This window comes from Thalassophryne amazonica, chromosome 3 (assembly GCF_902500255.1).
Source record: "Thalassophryne amazonica chromosome 3, fThaAma1.1, whole genome shotgun sequence".
Lineage (NCBI taxonomy): Eukaryota > Metazoa > Chordata > Actinopteri > Batrachoidiformes > Batrachoididae > Thalassophryne > Thalassophryne amazonica.
In genome coordinates this window covers 45,571,885-45,598,298 of record NC_047105.1, presented here as the reverse complement: position 1 = coordinate 45,598,298, position 26,414 = coordinate 45,571,885, and the positions used below count along the sequence as shown (strand labels likewise).

The 26,414-nt window shown below is 42.8% G+C and overlaps 1 protein-coding gene across 1 annotated transcript in view; it reads right to left on the bottom strand.

Moving 5' to 3' along the window:
- Positions 1-26,414, bottom strand: part of myg1 (myg1 exonuclease) — a 76,328-nt gene that overhangs the window by 34,699 nt on the left and 15,215 nt on the right. Inside the window, exons 3-4 of the mRNA XM_034166158.1 lie at positions 13,127-13,286; positions 10,023-10,172 (exon numbers count right to left, since the gene is read on the bottom strand). Of these exons, the coding sequence (XP_034022049.1) occupies positions 10,023-10,172; positions 13,127-13,286 (310 nt within the window). The remainder of the gene's footprint in view (positions 1-10,022; positions 10,173-13,126; positions 13,287-26,414) is intronic.

Sequence of the window (26,414 nt, the reverse complement as noted above, 5' to 3'; positions counted from 1 at the left end):
TATCGAGGAGCTCCACTGATGTTGGGCGGACCCCAAATCATTGACCCATCTATCGCAGGACTGCAGAGCCCTTAGCTCTATGTGTGATTCGGCGCAGTATGGTCTGAACCGTATGCCCGCCATTGACAGCATTATTGCGAACGTGGTTGTGGCTCCGGCTGATGCTGCTCGACCGGATGCCCGCTGCCCACGACCTCAGTGTAGGGTCACTGATGACCTCCTCACCGAAAACTATGACACAGCTGCTCGCATCGGTCACCTAGGCAACTCACTGTCCCATTTAGCCCTTGCCCTCTCAAAGTCTTTGAGGGAGGCAGAGGTTGATGATGCTACGCAAAGTCTTAGTGATGCCTCACTCCAAACCTTTGCTTATATGTCCAGAGAGCTTGGCAGACTGATGTCAACCCTTACCATCACTAGACGTCAGGTGTGGCTTGCGCAGTCCCCCCTGTCTGAATCCTGCAAAGGCACACTCCATTCACTGCCGGTTCTTCCAGGCCAAGTATTTGGACCTGCAGCCCAACAAACTTTGGAGCATGCTGTTGAGGCTAGTAAATCTGAGCGACAGTTTGTTGACCTACACCGGTCTTCCAGACCTCAGCCAGTCAGACGTGCTACAGCTTTTCACTCTACATCCAGGCTCCTGCCAACTCCCGGAGCTGCAAGTGCTTTCGCATTTGAGAGCCAGCTCTCCCAGCGGCTTGCCTTTCGGGAGCCTATGGGCAGACCCCCGAGAACTGAACGGTTTCACAGAGCTTCCAGTAATCGCGCCCAGAGGTCCTCAGGGATGCGAGGCAGAGGTGGTCGGCTCTGACTGCCAACGTTTGGCCACCAGCCGTTTTTCACAAAATCATCTCAGCCACTGGGAGGCTCAAGTTCAAGACCCATGGGTCTTTCCAACCTTGTTCGAGGGTTACAGAATTCAGTTCAGATGTCGTCCTCCAAAGTTCAATGGGGTGAGGATGACTGTTGTTTCCGACTCGGTGCAGTCTGCCGCCCTACAACAGGAGATTTTGGAACTCCTGGAGAAGGGGGCCATAGAGCCAGTTCACAGTTCAGACCAGCTCAGGGGGTACTATTCAATTTACTTCCTTGTTCCAAAGAAGGATGGCGGCTTTCGTCCTATCCTCGATCTTCGACGTCTGAATCGTTATATCAAAGTGCTGCAGTTTCACATGCTCTGCACAGTAGACGTTCTTCAAACTATCACACCAGGAGACTGGTTCACAAGTGTCGACAAAGGACGCCTATTTCCATGTGCCAGTGGCGCCTCGTCACAGGCAGTTTCTCCGCTTTGCTTTCAAAGGTCAGGCATACCAGTTCAGGGTGCTTCCTTTCGGCCGTTCTCTCGCCCCTCGTACATTTACCAGATGTATGGCTGCAGCACTAGCCCCACTGCAAGCTCTTGGATTAAGAATCCTACCCTACTTAGACGAGTGGCTTGTCTGCGCTCCGACTAAGGAGCAGGCGCATAACGACACAGCTCTTTTACTGAACCATGTCTCTCACTTAGGACTCACAGTGAACTTTGCAAAGAGTTCTCTTGTTCCCAGTCAACAAACGACCTTCATCTGCATTGCCATCAACTCCCTGACTATGACTGCATTGCCATCCCCACAGAGAGTGGATGATGTAATTCGTCTCGTCTCACACATTCAACGGGCTGTGACGCTGCCTTTTGGTTTGCTGCTCCGGTTGATGGGCAAACTGACTGCAATGTCGCTAGTGGTACCTTTGGGACTTCTGTTCTTACGTCCCCTACAGATATGGATCAACAACCTAGGCCTCAACTCAAAGTTGCATCAGCACAGGCTTGTACGACTCTCCAACCAGTGCCTTCTGCACCTCAGACCCTGGGGGAACGTGGACTTCATCTGCAAGGGTGTCCCTCTAGGCTCCGTCCCTTCTCGCCGAGAGGTGGTTGTTACAGATTCATCACTCAAAGGTTGGGGGGGCCGTGTGGAATCACAGAATGGTGAGGGGTGTCTGGAGTCCTCAGGACAAACTCCAACACATAAACGTGCTGGAGCTTCGCGCTGTGCGACTGGCTCTCAAACATTTCCTCCCGGCCCTGAAAGGAAGACATGTTCTTGTCCGGTCGGACAACACGTCAACAGTTTATCACATAAACCATCAGGGGGGCACCAGGTCCAATCACTCATTGGCAGAAACTCGGAGGCTTCTCTTATAGGCGTTGCCTCGCCTTCAAAGGGTCAGAGTAGTTCATCTGCCCGGCGTACAGAATAGCGCTGCAGATTTACTCTCCAGACAGAAACCACCACCGGGAGAAGTATGGTGTATGGTGTAGCAGAAGTGGACCTTTTCACTTCAAGCACCTCGACACATTGCCCACGGTGGTACTCCCTCTCGGAACCAGACAGCCCACTGGGGCAGGATGCATTGGCTCACCCGTGGCCGGATTGCCTCCTTTATGCCTTCCCTCCTCTCCCACTGCTAATGTTGACACTGCACAGGATAGACCAGAGCAGCCACAGGGTGCTTCTGGTTGCTCCATTCTGGCCGGGGAGATTTGGTTTCCCATGATTTACAAACTCCTTGAGGGGGAAACTTGGGCTCTCCAGGAGAGGAAGGATTTGTTGTCACAGCTACAGGGGAGGATTCGGCTAAGCGGGTGGGAGAGCTCTATACCCTATCAGTCGCTGGGGACTGTTTGCGATGGAATTCTGACGGATTGGGGTTACGCTGTGGCCTAATCTGTCCTTTTTACCCAAGAGAATTTCAAACTTTCATATGCCCCACATTCTGATCCAGGATTATCTGTTTCAGGTTCCCTGTGTCCTGTCCGAATGTTGAAGCAGTGCATTAGTGTGACTGCCGGGATCCGGAAAACGGTATGCCCTGTTTGTGTGTTACAGTGATCACCAAAAGAGGCTGTTGCTGTCTCAAAGCAGCGACTCTTGCACTGGGTCGGGATGCCATTTACAAGTATACAGGTCCAGATGGCTTCAGCCTCCTAAGGTTACGTGCCATTCCACAGAGGGGTGTCCACTCCTGGCTGCACTGAGAGGTGTCCCTTTGAGTGATATTTGTGCTGTTGCTACGTGGGCTTCGTCCTGTACCTTCGCACCCTATTACACAACCAAATGTGGCTGCTCCTCCTGCGGTGACTTCGGCGGTGTTGTCTGCCTCCCCTCCCCACTGTTGATATGAGGTGAGTGTGACCTCTTCATGACCTTGTTGGTATTAAGGTGCTAAAGCACTGCCCTCTGGCGGTCAGGAGGAATGAAATAGAACGAGAGTTACGAATGTAACTACGGTTCTATGAATTCCGGATGACCGCCAGAGTTGCTTGTCACTCAGAGTCTTGTGAGTTCATTCCGAAAAGAAGCGAGCGCTGGGTGCGTCTGGTATATAAAGACAACCAGTGACGTCACCCAGGTCACATCCAATGGCGTGACGTTGTTGGTATATATTCTCGACCTCTGTGCTGCGCACATGTAGTTATCCAGGTGCTAAAGCACCGCCCTCTGGCGGTCATCTCTAATTCATAGAACCGCAGTCACATTCGTGACTCTCGTTAATATCAGTATTAAAATGACATGTATATCTTGTATTCCAAGTATATTCTACTCAGAGTAAACCTCATATTGATGCCTTACATTAATAAAATAACAAAAAAGATAGTAAATGATAGTTACAGCTGGCCTGACAAGTCTGTAACAGAATGTAACTGATCCAAATGCCCAAATAATTTTTCAAATCATGGTATACAATATCTTGCTGTGTAAAATCTAATTAAATTATGATCATGTATACTAGCTTTCTTCAACATCTGTATAGCCAGTTGTTTCTGCTACAGCGAGTCCGCAAAGCCAGAAAATGCAAACATGATTATTATATTCATAACTGTAAAATTTTTATCCAATGACGTTCCTTCATGAAATTTTAAACCTATATCCATAAATCACTAGATTTTACATCGGAGACAAGCTGATAGGATAAAATGAAAAAAAAAAAAAACCCTCTTTGCAAAATTCATGACCATCTGATTGTGCCTGACCCAAAGGACGGAGGAGAGAGATGTGGATGCAATTACGACAATGAGATGCACATATGATCTGAAGATCAGGAGCCAAAACCCGATCAGAAGAAAGATGGATATGACATGGACAAAAACATTCTGACATGAATCCTAGTTTCATACAGAAAACTAATCTACACGTGTCAGAGAAATTCCAAGATAATTTTTTACAGTCAAGACATGAAGGCACGGAAACATTCATTTTTACCTGAGACCATCACAATATGGTCATCGGGTATTGCAAAGGCTTTGCATCTGCCCGTCTGTCCATGCATCCGTCTGTCCGTGCTCAGTATAAGTCCAGTCCTATTACTGCCAGGGTCTTCAAATTCACAGGGAACATTCTTGGGACACAGACCTTGGGCAGGTTCAAAGATGGCTAACCTTGACCAATTTTAAGTGGTCAAAAGATCACATTCTCTTTCCTATGGTTATGCTCTGAATCATGCAAATCTTGTTGTTTTTGGTGGGGGTCAGGGGTGATAGTCAATCAGAGTAGAGAGGCACCGTGACGCCACTGGCTGGTCTTGCTGGCTGCTATGGGGACCCGCAGTCTCGTTTGAACCCCTGCGTGATATCGTGGGATCTGACCACTTCCAGGGACAGCCTGCACAAAGAGCATCACTTCTAACTGAAAAAATGTTGTACTGTTTTGTTTTTGACTGCAATCACCAAAGCAGTTGCAAAAAATGCTGTTTATTTTTGGTTCCCAGTGAACAAGGGAACACAAGGAGAATGGGAGAGGTCCTGTGGGTACGTTATTGCCTACACACCTTGACAGACTAGCTGTGTTCTCTCACTAGCTGCTAATTCCCCTGAGTTTCTGTGTTAATATAACATATTTCATATATATTATGTACAACCACAATTCCAATAAAGTTGGGACGTTGCGTGAAATGTAAATAAAACAATACATCATTGGCAAATCTCTTCAACCTATATTTAATTGAATACACCACAAAGACAACTGATAAGCTTTATTGTTTTGTGCAAATATTTGCTCATTTTGAATGATGCCTGCAACACATTTTCAAAAAAAGCTGGGACAGTGGTATGTTTTCCACTGTGTACATCACCTTTCCCTTGGAACATTCCACAGGTGAACAGGTTAATGGAAACAGGCGACTGTCATGGACTGGGTATAAAAGCAGCATCTCCAAAAGGCTCAGCCATTCACAAGTAAAGATCAATCAATCAATCAATCAACTTTTTTCTTATATAGCGCCAAATCACAACAAACAGTTGCCCAAGGCGCTCCACATTGCAAGGCAAGGCCATACAATAATTATGAAAAACCCCAACGGTCAAAACGACCCCCCTATGAGCAAGGCACTTTGGCCACAGTGGGAAGGAAAAACTCCCTTTTAACAGGAAGAAACCTCCAGCAGAACCAGACTCAGGGAGGGGGCAGTCTTCTGCTGAGACTGGTTGGGGCTGAGGGAAAGAACCAGGAAAAAGAGATCGATCACTAATGATTAAATGCAGAGTGATGCATACGGAGCAAAAAGAGGAAAGAACAGTGCATCATGGGAACCCCCCCACAGTCTACGTCTAAGCAACATACCAAGGGATGGTCCAGGGTCACCCGATCCAGCCCTAACTATAAGCCCTTAGCGAAAAGGAAAGTTTTAAGCCTAATCTTAAAAAGTAGAGAGGGTATCTGTCCTCCCTGATCTGAATTGGGAGCTGGTTCCACAGGAGAGGAGCCTGAAAGCTGAAGGCTCTGCCTCCCATTCCACTCCTACAAACCCTAGGAACCACAAGTAAGCCCGCAGTCTGAGAGCGAAGCGCTCTAATGGGGTAATATGGTACTTACGAGGTCCCTAAGATAAGATGGGACCTGATATTCAAAACCTTATAAGTAAGAAGAAGAATTTTAAATTCTATCTAGCATTAACAGGAAGCCATGAGGGAGGCCAACACGGGTGAGATATGCTCTCTCCTGCTAGTCCCCGTCAGCACTCTAGCTGCAGCATTCTGAACCAACTGAAGGCTTTTTAGGGAACTTTTAGGACAACCTGATAATAATGAATTACAATAGTCCAGCCTAGAGGAAATAAATGCATGAATTAGTTTTTCAGCATCACTCTGAGACAAGACCTTTCTGATTTTAGAGATATTGCGTAAATGCAAAAAGGCAGTCCTACATATTTGTTTAATATGCGCTTTGAATGACATATCCTGATCAAAAATAACTCCAAGATTTCTCACAGTATTACTAGAGATCAGGGAAATGCCATCCAGAGTAACGATCTGGTTAGACACCATGCTTCTAAGATTTGTGGGGCCAAGTACAATAACTTCAGTTTTATCTGAGTTTAAAAGCAGGAAATTAGAGGTCATCCATGTCTTTATGTCTGATGGGGCGAGGATCACCACTGCATGAAAAAAATAGTCCAACAGTTTAAGAACAATGTTTCTCAATGTTCAATTGCAAGGAATTTAGGGATTCCATCATCTATAGTCCATAATATAATCAGAAGATTCAGAGAATCTGGAGAACTCACTACAAAGCGGCAAGACCGAAAACCAACATTGAATGCCCGTGACCTTCGATTCCTCCGGCAGCACTGCATTAAAAACCAACATCATTGTGTAAAGGACCTTACCGCGTGGGCTCAGGAACACTTCAGAAAACCACTGTCAGTTAACACATTTCATCACTACATCCACAAGTGCAAGATAAAATGCTCCCATGCAAAGCGAAAGCCATACATCAACAACATCCAGAAACACCGCCGCCTTCTCTGGGCCTGAGCTCAATTGAAATGGACAGATGCAAAGTAGAAAAGTGTGCTGTGGTCTGATGAGTCCACATTTCATCTGTGATGGTATGGGGGTGTGTTAGTGCCCATGGCATGGCCAACTAACACATCTGTAATGGCACCATCAATGCTGAAAGGTACATCCAGGTTTTGGAGCAACACATGCTGCAATCCAAGCAACATCTTTTTCAGGGACGTTCCTGCTTATTTCAGCAAGACAATGCCAAGCCACATTCTGCACGTGTTACAACAGTGTGACTTCATAGTAAAAGAGGGCGGGTACTAGACTGGCCTGCTTGCAGTCCAGACCTGTCGCCCATTGAAAATGTGTGGCACATTATGAAGCACAAATACGAGAATGGAGACCCCGGACTGTGAACAACTGAAGTCGTACATCAAGCAAGAATGGCAAAGAATTCCACCTACAAAGCCTCAACAATTCCCAAATGCTTATTGAGTGCTTATTCCCAAATTCAGTTCCAAAATGCTTATGAGTGTTGTTATGAAGGAAAGGTGATGTAACACAGTGGTAACATACCACTGTCAAAGCTTTTTTGAAACATGTTGCAGGCATCCATTTCAAAATGAGCAAATATTTGCACAAAAACAATAAAGTTATCAGTTTGAACATTAAATATCTTGTCTTTGTGGTGTATTCAATTGAATATAATATATATAATATTCAATACAGTTTGAAGAGGATTTGCAAATCATTGTATTCTGTTTTTATTACCTTTTACACAATGTCCCAACTTCACTGGAATTGGGGTTGTAAAAGCAAGCAAGAAATAAACACTTCTAAACCGAAAATGCTGTTTTGTAACCTGATAACACCTTATTTGCAAGACATCTTGTGGACGTCAACGTACACGTGCATCACACGTGGTCAAAGGTAACTTCCGCTCTTTTCAAAAGCTTGTGTATAGTTTGCACTGGAATACCAATTAAACAAATTATAACGAAGACTATGGTCACACGGCCTGGAGTATTTTAGCATTGCATTATATTTTCCAATTATTAGTGTTAATGTTGAGAGTTCACCAGGTCAATCTATAATCATGCTGTCCTGATGAGCCTTTTTTGCTCCTACTGCATGCTCTCAGTTTCTGATCTCTCAAAGCTGTGCTGACTCACCATGTGATTTGCTGAAAATGTGAGGAAACTGAGGAAGCCAAGAAAAATAAAAAACGGGGGGTGGCAAGTAAACTGCTGAGCCTGGCTCAAACAATGATAAAAGTTGGCATCGTGACCACAAGTGTGAAGCCAAGTTGCACATATTTCATGAGAGTCAGCACCAATACACGTGTTAATGGGAAAACATCACAGTCAGTCTTTTTTTGGGTCTTTGCTGTTTCTGCACACTTGTAACAACAACCTGTGAAAACAAGCTATGTTTGCATAGTTTCCAATAGGTTGTTTTTTTAAATCATGATGATGAAGAATCTGAAAACAAATTATGAATAAACTCCTCAATTAGAATTAAAGAGAATATACGAGGTCTATTAGAAAAGTATCCGACCTTATTATTTTTTTCAAAAACCATATGGATTTGAATCACGTGTGATTACATCAGACATGCTTGAACCTTCGTGGGCATGCGAGAGCTTTTTCACGCCTGTTGGTTACATCATTTGCCTGTGGGCAGTCTTTGAGTGAGGAGTGGCCCACCCTCTCATCGATTTTTTCATTGTTTAGGAATGACTCAGAGACTGCTGCTTTGTTTGATCAAAATTTTTTCAAAAACTGTAAGGCACAACTGAGTGGACACCATTCGATAAATTCAGCTGGTTTTCGGTAAAAATTTTAACAGCTGATGAGAGATTTTGGTCTGTAAGTGTCGCTTTAAGGACGGCCCACGGTGCCTGACGGCAATCTGCGCTCCGAGGCGTCGTCGTCTCGCTGTTTCAAGCTGAAAACTTCCACGTTTCAGGCTCTGTTCACCCAGGTCGTTGTCAGAGAACAGAGAAGTTTCAGAAGAGGTCGGCATGAGGAGTTTATGCGGACATTCCACTGTTAAAGGAGATTTTGTAATGAAAGAACGTGCGGGCAGATTCGCATGTCGGGCCAGACCCGACCGCGGGGGGTCGCGACAGGAAAAACACCTCCATTGGAAACCTTAACGGACAAGTTGGAACATGCCCAGCTGTTAAACAATTTCTCAGATACTCACTTGTTGAATTTTACAAATGGTTTTCAACACGGAGGTGTTTTTCCTGTCGCGGCACAGATGGATTTGTGGCGTCGTCACGGAACCGACTCGGCGAATTTGCCCGCACGTTCTTTCATTACAAAATCTCCTTTAACAGTGGAATGTCCGCATAAACTCCTCATGCCGACTTCTTCTGAAACTTCTCTGTTCTCTGACGACGACCTGGGTGAACAGAGCCTTAAATTAGGATGTTTTCAGCTCGAGACAGCCAGACGGACGCCACCTTCCGACCGCGCCGCGCCGATCCGCTTTGTGAGCTGTCCTTAAAGTGAAAGAAACTCCACAACCTCTCATCAGCCGTTAAACTTTTCACCGAGAACCAGCTGAATTTCTCGAAGAGTGTCCACTCGGATATCCCTCACAGGTCCTGAAAAAATTTTGATAAAGCAACGCGCGCCGTCTCCAGCAGCGTCTCAGACAAAGGATTTCAGCAGAGGGCCGGACCAGTGCTCACTGAAAGCCTGCCCACAGGCGACTGACGTCACCGACACGCGTGAAAAAACTCACGCATGCGCACGAGGGTTTCAAGCATGTCTGGTGTAATCGCACGTGATTCAAATCCATATAGTTTTTTTTTTTATATAAAACTGCCGGTTAGTTTTCTAATAAACCTCGTATTAACCATATAAACAGGTGATCAGATTGTCTTCTGCCGGTGGAAGTGTCTGCACAAAATTAAAATAGATCTTTGGTCCAAAAGAATTGCAGGTGGGGGGTGGTGGTAGTGCTGCTTTGTGCACATATCAAGGCAGTCAACACAATTGTTCTGAGCAATGACGATGAAGAGTTCAGATGTAAAAAGCTTTAAGTTAATTTTTCTCAAATGGAGGAAAATACAATTGAAAAATATGAACTCACAAAAAAAAAACATTAGAAGATGTACAGACTTGCATTAAAATGAAAATGTGTTCAAACTGTTTAATATTTTGGACGCTGACAGAGACTTAAGCAGCATGCTGGCTTCAACTAAACATTTTCTGGACTACCTGCAGTCACTCATACACACCTCAGTGTCCTGACTCTCGCTGTTCCAGCGTGGGTTCAGATGGCCGACACGTGAGCTCAGCGTGGTGGAGATGGTGTAGCGAGCCTCCCCATCGCACTGTGAAATGCCATTGTCTACAGCATCCACCTCCTCCACAAAGTTCTCATACAACTGCCAAGACATGAGATATGTGGATAGGTTAAGTCACCATAATTAGAAACAAATCCTTCACTTTATGTTAACTTTTTTCTAAAGAATATCTGACATGAAACGCCACCCTTTTCAAGGGAGATCAGTAATGACAGAAAATATTCACAAAAGAAATGTAGAGTTGCATTTTCGTGAATGAAGCCATTGGTCACAGTCTGGGAGCACTAACTGAAGGGTAAAGTGCAGTCAAGATGTTAAACCAAAAGGAACAGCTAAAATATATCCATCCTGCGGTCCATTTGCATAAATTTCAAAGGACAGAGAAAAAAAAGATCAGATAAGTAGATGTATTTTGTATTAACGAGTGACTTCCTGGACCACCGGAAAATCACTCATAAAGAGATGACATATGTTGTCTGGCACACAAGTGGATCTCAACTTCAGTGCAAAAACAGAGGGCATCACGAACTGGCTGAGGACAAGACAAGCAACATCTTAAAATAAGCAAAGCCTCAACCATGGATAAAGGGATTACTATGGACTTTAAATAAACTGACACATCCTAAGTCCAAAAATAATACTGTTAATGTTCATGGCGGCCTAAGGTTCAGCCGGCTTTTAGAGCCTGCTCATCATAAAGTTGTGTGTGTGAGTTTCCCAACTGGCTGAGCTGTCTGACATGTAATAAATCTAATGATAGTGTCCTAGGTTCAAATCAGGCCAAGTGCCTCTGTCACATCACTGTCACACAGCGCTTCACTTTATGTTCCAGCCTTATTCCAAAATGGATGAAATTTATTTATTTCTCCCTCAACATTTCACACACAATACTCCAGAATGACAATGTGAAATTTTTTTTGAGATTTTTGCAAATAAAAAACTGAGCATCACAAGTATATAAGTATTCACAGCCATTGCCATGAAGCTCAAAATTGAGCTCAGGTGCAAACTGTTTCCACTAATCATCCTTGAGAAGTTTCTACAGCTTAAATGGAGTCCACCTGGGGTAAAGTCAGTAGACTGGACATGATGTGGAAAGCCACACACCTGTCGACATATAAGGTCTCACAGTTGACAGTGTATGTCAGAGCACAAACCAAGCATAAAGTTAAAGGAATTGTCTGTAGACCTCTGAAATAGGGTTGTCTCGAGACACAAATCTAGAGAAGAGCAAAGAAACATTTCTGCAGCTTTGAAGGTCCCAATGAGTACAGTGGCCTTTGTATGTAAATGGAAGGAGTTCAAATTCACCAGGTGTCCAGATTCACCAGGCCGCCCGTCTAAATTGAGAGATCGGGGGAGAAGGGCCTTAGTCAGGGAAGTGACCAAGAACCTGATGGTCACTCTGTCAGAGCTTCAGCATTCCTCTGTGGAGAGAGGAGAACCTTCTAGAAGGACAACCATCTCTGCAGCAATCCACCAATCAGGCCTGAATGGTAGAGTGGCCAGACAGAAGACACTCCTTAGAAAAAGGCACATGGCAGCCCATCTGGAATTTGCCAAATGGCACCTGAAGGACTCTTAGACCATGAGAAACAAAATCCTCTGATTTGATGAGACAAAGATTGAACTTTGACATGAATGCCAGGCGTCAATATGTTTGAAGGAAACTAGGCACCATCCCTTCAGTGAAGCATGATGGTGGGAGCATCATGCGATGGGGATGTTTTTCAGCAGCAGGAACTGGGAGACTAGTCAGGATTGAGGGAAAGATGAATGCAGCAATGTACAGAGACATCCTGGATGAAAACCTGCTCCAGAGCGCTCTTGACCTCAGACTGGGGTGACGGTTCATCTTTCAGCAGGACAATGACCCTAAGCAGAGTAGCGTAGAGCCACTTAGGTGCCTGGTCTTGAGAACCAGGGATGAGTTAGGGTTAGGGTTAACCTGTTAGACCAGGAGCCAGTCATCAATTTTGACCTAATCGGTACCACTTAAGGTGACTAAACGATACTTAAATTCCAGCCTAAGTGTACCATGGCCTACAGAAAAATGTATGATAGCCATTCCAAGGTGGTAGCTGTAGCCAAGTAGGGGTCAATGAAGGGTTACACAAAGGTCAAAATTTAAATAATGCTCCAATCATGTTGAGAAATATACCGCATTATCTGTCTGATCATAAGGATTCCAAAAAGGTATAGTTTGGACTAACTATGGCTGAATTCTATGGATTTATGGGGTAAGAACAGCAAGAATAGTGACAAAGGTCAGTTTCAGTTTGTACAGAGGTCAAAGTTAATCTTACAGATAGATAACGTGGCATATTTCTCAATACAAGTGGAACATTTTAAAAATTTGACCCCTGTGTAATTCTTCACTGACCCCTAACTGACTATAACTACCACCCTTGGATGGCTATCATACATTTTTGTGTAAGACATGGTACACTGAAGCTGGATTCTACATGTCGTTTCATCCACTTAAGTGGTACCAAAACCCTGCTTGACCCATGTACTACAAGTGGTCACTTTAGCGATGGAGTGTCTTTAAAAGTGACCCCATGGCCGCTACAGTAACCATGAAGATCCAACAGGCTCCCTGAACAATAGACGGCTAATTTGGTTCTGATGAAATAAAGTACTCAATGGCAGATCAGCAGGAGGAGGTGATGGCTTGCAACCCAATGGCTATGAAGGCTGATGAAGGCTGCCAAAGGTCATCCGACCCAGGTTGTCTGGGATTTCCCATTCATCAGACCAGGCTAAGGATCTGTCAAGGACTGTGTGTTTGTTAGCATGCAATAACATTCCCCCGCATAACAAACCCAAGCACAGGCATCTCTGGATTGACCCTGGATGTAACCCATCTAGGAATCAATCAAGAGCCAATGTTCCTCACTATCAAGGGATTGCCATGGACTTGTCACATCACCAAGACATGGACAAGTCAGCAGTCCTCTTTACTTGTGGAAAACACCTCAGTTTCTGTCTGATACTAAGCATCAATTTTCAATGAGTTCAAGATCTGTTCTCACCTTGTCAAAGAGTACCTCCAGCTGCCTGTCATCCTCCTTCAGCTGTGTCAGTTGGACTAGCACCTGACGACCAAAGTGGACGTAGATCAATCCTGCCGAACTCAGTTTACTCACCCACGGCTTTTCTGGACACAGACTGTGGAAGCTCTCTGCAAAAGACCTGAAGATATGGAACATAGCCCATTAAATATTGAAGATATATCTTTTAGCATTAAGACAAATTCTCTGCAAAGCAACTAGCTTGACAAAAAGTCAATGACTGCAACTTGTATATATTGTATATATTGTATATAATACTATTGAAATAGATGAAAAGAAATGTATGTAAACTGCCAAAAAAAAAATAATTTGACAAACAAACATGAAAATTAAAATTAAACAAAACATGAACAACTGTATCCCCTGCAAAATAACTAGGAGGCACTCACAAATGTTCCGAAAAATGTCATGGATCAAATTCTAAATAAAATTTCTTAATTTTCTCGGCCATTATCCATGTGCTCAAGAAATGTCAACAACATCCTCTCACAACCTTTCGCTAAAATCTGAGCATTACTTTTTGAGTTATCATAACAGGCAGACAAACTGCAGTGAAAACATTACCCCCTTAGCAGAGATAATTAATCAGCTGATCAGTAATCAGCAACCACTAACTAAGCATTAGTGAAGCACTGATCAACAGAAAATAGCATTTAGTGGCTGCAGCAGCGCAAACAAACTTTTACATGTTTCAAACATAAACTTTTACTTCTTTTCCATTTTGTATCACTGCAAATTATGAACTTTCATAAGACTAATATATTATAACAGGCTTTGGAAGACTAAGCATAAAAGTGTGATGCAACACTTACTTGCTTTGATGTAAATTGAGAAAATGTAACAATGCAGCTACGTCACATTCAGCTAATGATTCGGAAGGAAATTATAGAAGACACATGAAATCTGCATCAAAAATAACTTTTTGTTAACTAATAAGGTGAAGGAATCAATCAGTTCAATGTTAAACATATAAATCATGCAGTAATTCTTGTCTCTAACACAGAAAATAAATGAACAACAGATTATATCAATGCTGAAAGAGGTTATTAATACTGTCTGGTCAGGTCTCAATTTTTATCAACTCTTGTATTAGTTCAGGATTTGTTCCAGCTGTTTTTAAACATGCTGTGATGTAGCCCCTTCTAAAAAATAAAAAAAAATAAAAAACATACCTCGACTTGTCAGTTTTATCCAATTTTAGACCCGTCTCGCATCTGCCATTTCCTTCTAAGGCTTTAGAAAAAGTTGATTTTCTACAGTTAGTCATTCTTAGAAAATCACATTCTTGAAAAATTCCACTCTGGATTTAGATTATCAACAACACTAACACTGTTAAACTAACATGAGCCATAATAACAACATTTAAAACCCCAAAACCACAAACTCCCATGATGCATTGCAGCACAACGTCCATTGTTTACTGTTAGCTATAACTGCTAATTTCTCCAAAAATATTAGTCCTAACAACATTCCGTTTTGCAGTGCTCATCCTTGAACCAAAATACATAAGCATACCAAAACAGCAAATGTCAGCTCTCCCCAGTTTGCCCGTGAACAAAGGCACACACATGCCCTTATGCACGCACACAGAGACCACTTGGCTATTATAATCTAGATAATGACATCACTCTGTCTGTGGATACAAGGAATCCTGCTGTGCTGGTCCTGTTGGATCTCACAGCAGCCTTTTGCACTGTAGACCACAGTACTTGTTTCCCCAGTTAGAACATCTTGTTGGCATTCATGACACTGCACTTAAGTGGCTTAAATCATATTTGGCTGAGAGGAGTTTTCTGTTATGATCTCTCTTCTCATGCAGCTGCCTCTCTTCATCAAATGCTCCTCTTTGTTGTAGAGTGCCACTTTTTATTGTACATGTTGCTCTTCGGGTGAGTTATTTTCAATTCAATTTATTTCATTTATATAGGGCCAAATCCCAACAAAGCTGCCTGAAGGTGCTTCACACAAGTAAGGTATAACCTTACAAACCCCTACAGCAAGCACACAGGTGACAGAGGTAAGGAAAAACTCCCTCTGATGATTTGAAGAAGAAACCTCAAGCAGACCAGATCCAAAGGGCATGGCCCAAGCAGTAGCATGGCCTCTGCTTGGGCCATGCTACTGACACACTTAACAATACAAATATACAGGAAATTTTGGGAGTCCATGTTGGTATACAAGACGGGAGACTTGCAGAAGAAGACACCCACTTTCAATTCTGGATGGAGCCGCACCTCAAGCAGAGAGGAAAAAACAGAATCAGGCGGCAGAAAGACAACAAATACAGTATAATTTGTCAGCATTAAGCAACAAGAAAAACAAAAGAAATACTAAGGAGATCACCGACCACTAGCCCTAAGCTTTACTAAAAGACCCAGACTTTTACTAATAAAATTAATTTAAAAGGGTAGAAAGCATAGGAACCAGGGTTCGATTTTAGCAGTTACCCGGGAACCCGTGGCACCCTACTTTGGGGCTGGAATCCACTGTTTTTATTTCATAACTGTACAGAAATCTATCAAATTTGGACAAAATTTGCGCAGAATTTGACTTTCTGAGACCAACACATACACAAAACATCATCAAAAAATGTTGTTCTCTGTTTGTAATGCCGCGTTTTATTATACACAGATCAAATGGAGCGTTTTTGAGGGAAGAGCAAACAGCAGCCAGCGGAGAGTTTTTTATATTTCTCTACGTGCGCGCGAGCAAATCATCCGTGAAGATTATTTTATTTATTAACTACACAGATGTATAATAAAAGCAAATGGTGACTGGTTTATAAACACAATTATGACACAGTTTTTGAGGGAAGAGCTGCCTTAGATTCTGAGCTTAATTCTGATTCTGAGGAAGAACACCTTGAAGTGCTGCAGAGAATGGCAGATGACCATGATGACTGCTAATAGATTTTCTGTAATCACAACAAGTGTAATCAACACTCATGGCAGCCATGATTGTTAATGGGCTGGATGTTTAATAAAACATTGGCAGCTAAGATGACCCCATGCCAATCTGCCTGTGCATATTGGCACGGGGTCATCTCAGCTTCTTACAAGGTTAGAAAATTTCAAAATTTCAGAAAATATTACTCCAAAAACACAAAAATTCCCTTCCATAATTTCACCCTGTCTGATGAAGGGCGAGGCCCGAAACGTCACCTTTGGTGTGTTATTAAAGGCTTGTTTGGGAGCTAACTGGCTGTGCGGATCTCTTTCGTTTTTTGTTCTTCCATAATTTCACCCCAAATCTGCCTCAGATATCACCAGAATGCACAATTTGCATCCTTTTATATCAAAATTTTGTGGGGGGCATGCCCCCAGACCCCCCTAGTTGCTTTGCCGCTATGCTGCGTAGCGGTAGGTTTGGTACCGAACTTTTCTGAGGGGCACCAAACTTTTCAGATTTTGGTGCCCTTAAGGCACACAACTATTTATTCTAAAAGGCAAACCCTGATAGGAACATACTATGCTAGCCATATAAAAGGAAAATAAATGCATCTAAGTCTGGACTTGAAAGTCTCTACAGAATCTGACTGTTTTATTGACGCAGACAGATCATTCCGCAAAGCAGGTGCACGATAAGAGAAAGCTCTGTGACCTGCAGACTTTTATTCACCTTAGGGACAAAACGTAGTCCTGCACCCTGAGAAAGCAGAACCCAGGCCGGTATGTAAGGTTGAATTAGGTCGGCTAAGTAGGGAGGTGCCAGTCCATGAATAATTTTATAGGTTAGTAGCAGAACCTTAAAATCTGATCTCACTGGGACAGGAAGCGAGTGCAGGGATGCCAAAATGGGTGTAATGTGGTTAAAATTTCTACTTCCTGTCAAATGTCTGGCTGCAGCATTTTGAACCAATTGGAAACCCCTAATGCTGGAGTGCGGTAAACCAGAAAATAGAACACTGCAGTAGTCCATTATAGAAGAAACAAATGCATGAATCAGGGTCTCAGCATCAGCCATAGACAGGATAGGACAAATCTTCGCTATATTTCGCAGGTGGAAGAAAGCAGTCCTCGTAATATCTCTAATCTGGAGGTCAAATTACCCCAATTACCCCAAGGTTCCTCACTTTGTCAGTGTAATGTATGACACACAAGCCTAGGCTAAACACTAGCTGGTCAAATCGATGCAGATGTCTCACTGGACATTATAGCTGAGTAGGACAAACGGAAGTGATGCTTTGAATTCATTGATTGTATTCATGATGTACAGCAGTGGCTGTCTCAAAATTTCTTTTACCTGAATGACAGTAAAACTTAAATAATTGTCTCTGGACATTTTGGCATGCCGAATGTTGTAACCTCAAATTTTGATGTTTTGGCTAATTATTTAAAAGCAGCTGTTAAGAATTTGGGAGTGATATTTGACAGCCATTTAAGGTTCGAGTAACAGATAAACTCTGTTGTCAGAGCAAGTTTTTTCCAGCCACGCCTTCCTGCTAAAGTAAAGCCCATACTCAGTTGACATGATCTTCAGACAGCCATTCATGCTTTATACCTCCCTCGTCACACTACGCAGAGGCGGAATGAGCCGGAATACCGTCGGATTGAGAATCCACCATATATTCTGGAATAGTCTAAGTACAAAAACCTCTGACTACATTCTGTGTACATTCCAAACAGTCCGACCCATTTCTGTGGCCTGCTCGAATGTTCTGCTCATGCTCAAAACATTCGAGGTGCAGTCAAAGTGGAGAAGTATCGAATGCCATTTGAAGTGTCTTTTGACTGCACTCTAACTATTCCCATGGCATCCCAACAGCATTTGAAACATTCTGATCATGTTCAAGGGAAGAATCAAAATGGTCAGCTACTTCAAATCCTACCAGAATTTCCCGAATGTGCCACAAATGAGCCGGAATGCACCTTGAGTGCTGGCGGAATCTATTTTGGTATTACATTCAAAGGACATTCAAAGTATTCAAGATGCATTCTCTTTGGACTGTTAGATAGTCAAACCATATTCTGCAGCCATTCGAGGAGCGGTCTGACTGCATCTGAGGTGAATTCATACAGCATTCAAGGCACCCTCCAACCAGACTTCAGGTGATACGCACGGCGTGTGCAAGAATCATTCGAAGTGGGTTCGGGGCACATTCTAAGTATTCGAACGGGATTCTTACAAAACTGTAAGAAATTCTGTCTGTTTGAAATTCCCACCCGAATGTGACATGGATTTTAATGTTTTTGTTTCCCCCCATTCTGGCTGATTCTGCTTGAATCCTGCTAATTCCGAATGAGTGTGATGGGGGCATTAATTAGCTCCAGACTCGATTACTGTAATGCACTTTATTCTGGTGTTAACCAGTCTTCCCTTGCAGGCCTCCAACTTGTGCAAAATGCTGCTGCTCATCTTTTAACAAACACTTCCAGGCATGAGCATATTATGCCTGTACTTTACTCAGTCCACTGGCTTCCAGTTGGTTTTAGAACTGATTTTAAGATTTGAATGTTTGTTTTTAAAGCCATTAATGGTCTGGCACCATTTTACTTGTCTGAAATTTGAACTCTCGTCTGGTCTTTATTAACTACATGTTCTGAGGTCAAAATATAAACATTGGGGGTGATCGTGTTTGGAGCAAGGTACCTCCTGATTTATGCACTATTCCTGACCTAGCACTTTTGAAATCAAAACTCAAGACTTATTTATTTGAACTGGCTTTTAATACCTAATGGTGCTGTGGCATGTTTTGTTTTCATGTGCCTTTTTAATTCTATTGTCTCTTTTTGCTTTGATTTTAGTGAATTCTTGTTCCTTGATTTTACTGCAACACACTTTGGACACTGTCTGGCTGCTGTAAAAGACTATATAAATAAATGTTGATTGATTGATTGAAATTAGACATAAAGTATATTGGGTTACAAACTTATTTAATTTAATACAAAAAAAGATTCACATTTTCTACAATAACTTACACCTTCAATCCATTTTTTCTTTACAGCCCCTTTCAGACCGCACCTGCATAGAGTTGCATTGTGCTGCATATCTAGTATGCAGGAATGACTGTGTAAGCTGCAAGCAGGGGGGAAAAAGTTGCACGCAGGGGGTTGAAGCTTGGCTTCATGGCGCTGTTTTTACAGACTGCCTGGACACGCAGATGGATTTGATACATTGGAAAAAGTCAGAGTACATTATTTCCAGGAGCTACAGCTAGCGATCGCATGCTTGAACTGTCCATGAGGAGTTATAGTGGAGGTGGACATGTCCTCTCACTGGCGATCCATCCGTGAGGAATTACAGAGGATTTGAAAGTTTGGCCCACATCTTCTTCTGTGGTTTTGAAGCTTTACTCACAGCAAAGTTCAGCAGGATGAATAAAATCTAGCAATGCAGGTATGTACTGACCAAAAAAAACCTAAAAGGATTTTGCGTAGGGTTGTCTACAATTACAGACACATGGTGTACAGTAGCGGAGTGTTGTGTAGACTTGTGTGGAGCACTGCATTCATTGCTCTATGCCTAAAGTCCTAAAGTCCATTTCACAGACCCCTTTGCATCCCTCAGCGTATTGCCATGTAGTGCTGCATAAACTCTGCGTAGGAATGCATAAGCTCAGCGTAGTGGGTACGACGCACTGCGCAACTCTACTTTGGCCCGGTGTGAAAGAAGCTTACGTCAAAATCAAATTAATAAAAAGGACCTGCATCCATAAAGCTTCTCTATTCAAGCAACATACTGGCATTTATGAGAAACCGTTAGCTGCTAAACAAACTCCACCAGGGGTCTAACCTCTACGTACTGTGATGGGTGACCTCCAGCCCAGAGCCACTGCTGGTCCTTTAAATCAGGCTTAATTAGGATACTCAGGGTGCAGCACAGTGGGAGGAAAAATCTGACTGAGTGACAAGCTTGGGAAGTCGGGAGCAATCACAGCCATTACAGGGCTAATTGACCACAATGTGGCATTTCAATGTTGATTATCAGATGAGAGTCACGCACTCTGCCGTGTAGGAGAGTACACTCATCGCAAACCATTGTAAACTGTGCACAGCTTCATGCAAGTGTGCAAAGAAAATTTTGAAATGTTCAAAATCTGTCACGCATTAATTACGTCAACTTCACGTGAACATTGCGCAAACAATTAAAAATACTGCGTAAGTGCGAGTGATTGCGTCAGCGCACCGCATCACAGTGCAGCTCATCTGATCAATTATAACGAGATGTTAAATCTATCAAACATATTTTACAGCTGCTCATAAGAAGGACTGAACATGCAGCTGTTTTACCAAACCATTACAATATAAACATTACAAATAATTACCTTTTAGGCTGTTCCAAATATGTTCTCCACCTCATGAAGTGAAGAAAAGAGAGAGAGAAAAAAGCTGCTGATGATACAGACCTTTGTGATTCTGGAAGCGATTAGAGGTGTTTTCAACAGCCAAAGTCTTGAGAGAAAATGCAAACGTAGCACAACATGCCGGCAGGCTTTGCTGTGACCGATCGATCTCAGAGCTCAATCAACCATGATCATATCATTTCAGATGCTGTTTTGATGCTGTCAGAATATGTAGACTGCGATCAGATGACGCAAAAATTGCATGTAGACCGCTGTCAGATGTGCGTCGTGTCTAGATGGTGCCAAAAGTGTTCTGAACATGTGCGACACAGTCGGGACAGCCGAGCAAATGGGACCAAATATAGATGCTCTCACATACTGCTGTCTGGTCTTCAAACCGCACTTCAATGTTTCCCGACTGTGGCCGGATGTGTCATTCTGATGCAATTCAGCCTCAACCGGCGTATGTGTGATGAGGGTATACATTTCTCTCTTAGGCCCTGCCCACATAGGAACAGATTTAGGTGTATCTGCTTAAGTTTTGTATCCTTTTAACATTTAATTCATACATAAATGGCTTTTCAGTGGCCAAAATTTATAGTATTTCAAAAAGAGGGTCCCACAGTGGGTAAATCTGAAAACGCTGGATTTGAGACTCCATGTGCACAAGCAATACAGAATGTTTCTGAAACTATTACATCACAACATCTGTCTAACCACAGTGGCTCATAATTAATCACTTGATGTTGTCATTAATAGTGTAACTTTCTTTTTTCTCCTCTTGGTGGATCATTAGGGGATTTTTCCCAGCGAGCAGAAACCTGAAAAGATGATGGCTGTGGTGAAAGCTGCCGACTAATCTGCAACCTGACCACTGTTAAAGGTGCACTGACACGAGCATGCCTGTGACTCACGCAATAGCACGAACGTCGTCGTGATGATCCCACCCGCTGTGTTCACAGCTGGACACTGTTCTTTGTTCTACCAGCTGCCACGTGCTCTGCGCTGAATGTTGCGTATATAAAATAATTATTTCGTGGCGGATTAATAATTTTTTTCTGCAAATTGGCCATTGATAACGGCTGTAATCGCTTCCTGAATCACAGAGGAACGCTCCAGCTTCAGCTGTTCGCGCGCGCTTAACAAGCTGCAGAAAGTATTTTGAGCCATCTAAAAAGGTAATTATTTGTCATGTTTACATTGTCATGGCTTGGTAAAACAGTTGTGTGTTCTTTCCTTCTTGTGGGCAGCTGTTAAAGTATGTTTCTGAGATTTAACTTCTTGTTATAATCTTTCAGATGAGCTGCACTCTGATGTGATCCGCTGACATTGTCACTCGCTCTGTTCATTTCTTCTTTACTCCACTTGAAGAGCTGCACATCATGTTGGCGATTAGATCATGCCACATAGCATGACATTTATGCATGAAAGACCACACCGGGCCGAAAGGAGCCAGCTGAGGTGGCTCGGGCATTTTTTCGGATGACCCTGGACGCCTCGCTGGACAGGTGTTCCGGGCACGTCCCATCGGGAGGAGGCCCCAGGGAAGACCCAGGACACGCTGGAGGGACTACGTCTCGCAGCTGGCTTGGGTTCCCCCGGAGGAGATGGGGGAGGTGTGTGTGGATCGGGAGGTCTGGGCGGCTTTGCTTGAGCTGCTGCCCCCGCGACCCGACCTTGGATGAAGCGGAAGAAAATGGATGGAGATTTTTTTGAACATTTCAAAAATTCTCTGTGCGCAATAGCACGCACCGGCGCCCCTCTCACGTCTTGTCTGTACCCGTTAAAGACGAGTTTACTCTCTAGCATGACACAGGTCGTGCTAGTGTGTGAGTCAAAGGCATGCTCATGTCAGGGGGCCTTTAGGACAACAACCTATAGCATAACAAGCTGTCAACAAGCACAAAAACACCTCGTGTGGAACGTATCAATATATGAATAGGCACATTAAAGTTTATATGGACTAGGGTTGCCACAATTAGTCGACTATCAAAACAGTCGGCGACAAATGTAATAATCAACATCATTTATTTTTTAAGCTTTTTCTCTCAAAACTGCCGTTGTATTTTCTGCTGCCTTTCTGTGCCTTACACACATGCACAGTAGTGGTAATCCGGTGTCACCGACTGAACAGTCCCCCCTAAAAATCGGTCCGCCCTGCCTTCACTGTGCATCATTTCTGTGCATCAGCAGCAGTTCACTGATTATCACCTCGTTTCTGCTTCAAACTGCACTCCGGGAGCATCTGAGAAGGAAACACATTGTGGCTGATTCTGACGAAGTGAGAGTCGTCTCGGTAAGCTAATTGGCTAGTAATCCGCTAACATTAACGTCTATAATTAGTGAGCTACTTACTTAGCTGTATATATTAACATTAACGATGACAACTTCATTAGCCTTTGCACACATATGTGTTTGCTGTAACGCTGTAAGAGTGATGTCATGTTTGAATAGGAAATGTGATAACGCCAATGTTTTATAATGATACGTTACAGGGCTAAAAAAAAAAAATACGTACGTTCCTCTTCAATGGACGACTTTGTTACCAAGTAAAAGTTGAATGAACTATCATCTTAGCTGTCTTTATTTTTAGTTAGCATATACCTTAAACACTTCAAGCTGGAAGCTAATGATGGTTATATAAGAGCAGCTGCATGATTCACTTATGATCCGATTAGTTGACTGATCGCAAAAATAATCGGTGACTAGTCGATTATGAAAATAATCATTTGTAGCAGACCTAATATGGACTCGGTTTTCTCCTTTTCCATAAATTGTAAAATCCAGTTTTTGCATGTGCCGCTCTGGTTTTTATTAAATCCAAAGCTTTTTCCTGTGGTGCTCCAGCCTTTATAATCCAAAGTTTTTCTGTGTGATGCTCCAGTCTGGTCAGAAGAGGACAAAAGTGAGCTTTCTGACCCAGACGACAGTCACGTGACTTTCTTTCAGTCCCTCCAATGATTTTTAAAACCAAATCTGTATTTTTCATTGCTATGTTGTTTCCCAGCCATAGAAGATCCAGTGAAAGATGCTAATTATCCAGTGATGTCATTTTTCTGCTGATTCAGCTAATGCCGCCCACTTCACTGACGGACAGTCGGCCATCTGGCCTTGTTGGGAGTTGATGACGCAAGCTAGCTCAGTGTGTCTCATACCATGGGCACACTCTGCACTCATCATCAGCGGCTTTTTCTCCAAGTCAAAATACTGAATCACCGTTGGCACCTATTAGTGAGAGGGTACTCTGATTGTTCAACTTTAGCAAATCAGTGCAAGAGAAGAGAAACCGAAGTGACAAAAACCAAGCAAACAACGCACTCAAGAGTATTAAAAGTCTGACATGGCCGTTCACTTGGGAACTCTCAAGGATTTTGTACATCCAAAAGTCACCAGCCTTGGCGTCACCATAGACAACGATCTTAAAATTAATGGTGTCTTGAAATTGTGCTTTTATCATCTCCATCTTTTATCAAAGGTAAAACCTTTTTTATCTTTTAACCTTTTTGACCAAGTCGTGCACTCTTTTATTTCAAGTTGCCTGGACCACTCTAATGCACTTTATTTTGGCATCAGCCAACGAGCTCTTTCCCGTCTGCAGTTAGTCCAGAACGCTGCAGCGTGACTTTTAACAGGGGCCTGGAAACGTGATCACATAACCGTAATTCTTGCATCTTTGCGCTGGCTTCCTGTTAATTTTAGAATTGATTTTAAGATTTTATTGTTTGTTTTTAAAGCTTTGAATGGAACAGCCCCTCAATACATTACGGACCTCCTCCAGACTTCTCCGGCGCGTGCTCCGAGGTCTGAGGGCCATTTCCAGCTCGTGGTGCCTAAGACGAGACTTAAAACTGGGGGGACAGGGCTTTCTCTGAGACTGGTCCCCGATTCTGGAAAGCTCTGCCCCTCCACGTCCGAACAGCCCCCACAGTGGAGTGTTTTAAGTCTTGTCTGAAGACCCACTTTTATTCTCTGTTTTTTAACACCGCGTGAGTTGTGTGGTCCTCTGTTTTATTGTTTGGTTTTTACTCTTTTTTATACAGGTTGATTTTACTGGTTTTATCTTTTGTATGCTGTATTTATTTATTTCTGTTGACTTTATTATTTTTTTTTTATCTTTGCATAATCAGGTCCCATCTTATCTTAGGGACCTCATAGTACCATATCACCCCAATAGAGCACTTCGCTCTCAGACTGCAGGCTTACTTGTAGTTCCTAGGGTTTGTAAGAGTAGAATGGGAGGCAGAGCCTTCAGCTTTCAGGCTCCTCTCCTGTGGAACCAGCTCCCAATTCAGATCAGGGAGACAGACACCCTCTCTACTTTTAAGATTAGGCTTAAAACTTTCCTTTTTACTAAAGCTTATAGTTAGGGCTGGATCAGGTGACCCTGAACCATCCCTTAGTTATGCTGCTATAGACTTAGACTGCTGGGGGGTTCCCATGATGCACTGAGTGTTTCTTTCTCTTTTTGCTCTGTATGCACCACTCTGCATTTAATCATTAGTGATTGATCTCTGCTCCCCTCCACAGCATGTCTTTTTCCTGGTTCTCTCCCTCAGCCCCAACCAGTCCCAGCAGAAGACTGCCCTCCCTGAGCCTGGTTCTGATGGAAGTTTCTTCCTGTTAAAAGGGAGTTTTTCCTTCCCACTGTCGCCAAGTGCTTGCTCACAGGGGGTCGTTTTGACTGTTGGGGTTTTTGCGTAATTATTGTATGGCCTTGCCTTACAATATAAAGCGCCTTGGGGCAACTGTGTGTTGTGATTTGGCGCTATATAAATAAAATTGATTGATTGATTTGAATTTTTTATTTATTTTTATTGTTATTTTACTTATTTTTAATTTATTTCACGACTATTGGGGTCTTATCCTTCCCACTGTCGCCAAGTGCTTGCTCACAGGGGGTCATTTTGACCGTTGGGGTTTTTACGTAATTATTGTATGGCCTTGCCTTACAATATAAAGCGCCTTGGGGCAACTGTTTGTTGTGATTTGGCGCTATATAAATAAAATTGATTGATTGATTGATTATCTATGTTGATTGTATGTGCAGCACTTTGGAAACGTCTTTGTTGTTAAATGTGTTATATAAATAAAGTCGATTGATTGGATTTGGGAGGGGATTCACACAAATAAATAATAGCCTTAATAAAATAAATACAGTGACTACTGTATGGGCATACACAAGGCTTTGTGCCTCAAGCATCAAATCAAATCATGCAGTTGGAGCTGTGCAAGAAAGACAACAAAGTGGCCTAATTAACACAATGTGAAGCTTGACATTAATGACACACATTGTAAGTACGGTTACTATGACACATCAATATTTTTTTAAACAGGTTTAAATAGGTTTAAAAGTCAAAGTTTTTTCAGTCTATCTGTACACACAGATTAGACAAAGTTTTCCACCTGGATTTGCATTACTAGCTTTTAAATCAGTGGGTGGTTTCATTGGCCCCGTTTACATGCACGCTAACAACCCGATTGTTACCTGATTACTGCCATTATCAGATTATTAAGTGGTCATGTAAACTGCAAATTCCAATATGCTTTATCAGATAATGACCATTATCTGATTATGAGAAATCGGATTAACACACCTCAATTTTCAGATTTCTTCAGTACATGCATACCTTTGATATAGTTTGTTCTTTTACAATTGTGTAATGTTATGAGAATGGTACACGAAATGCAATAATGGATTTTTCCCATCTAGTGGTGACATCAGCATTTCTGTAATACTGACTATCTTCGTGTTGTGCAAAATGATGCAAAAACATTTTTCGCATCAATATTTGACTTCTACAAGCATGTAAAAGCATATTAGCATATTTTCCTCCACATGAATATTTCCCACCAAGGAAACAGAAAAAACTATAAAACGCAGATTTAGCAGGCTAGCACAATAAATAAACAGAATTTGCATTGGAGACCGTTTGCTGCTGTGCGAACGAGTGGCAGCACGTCACATTT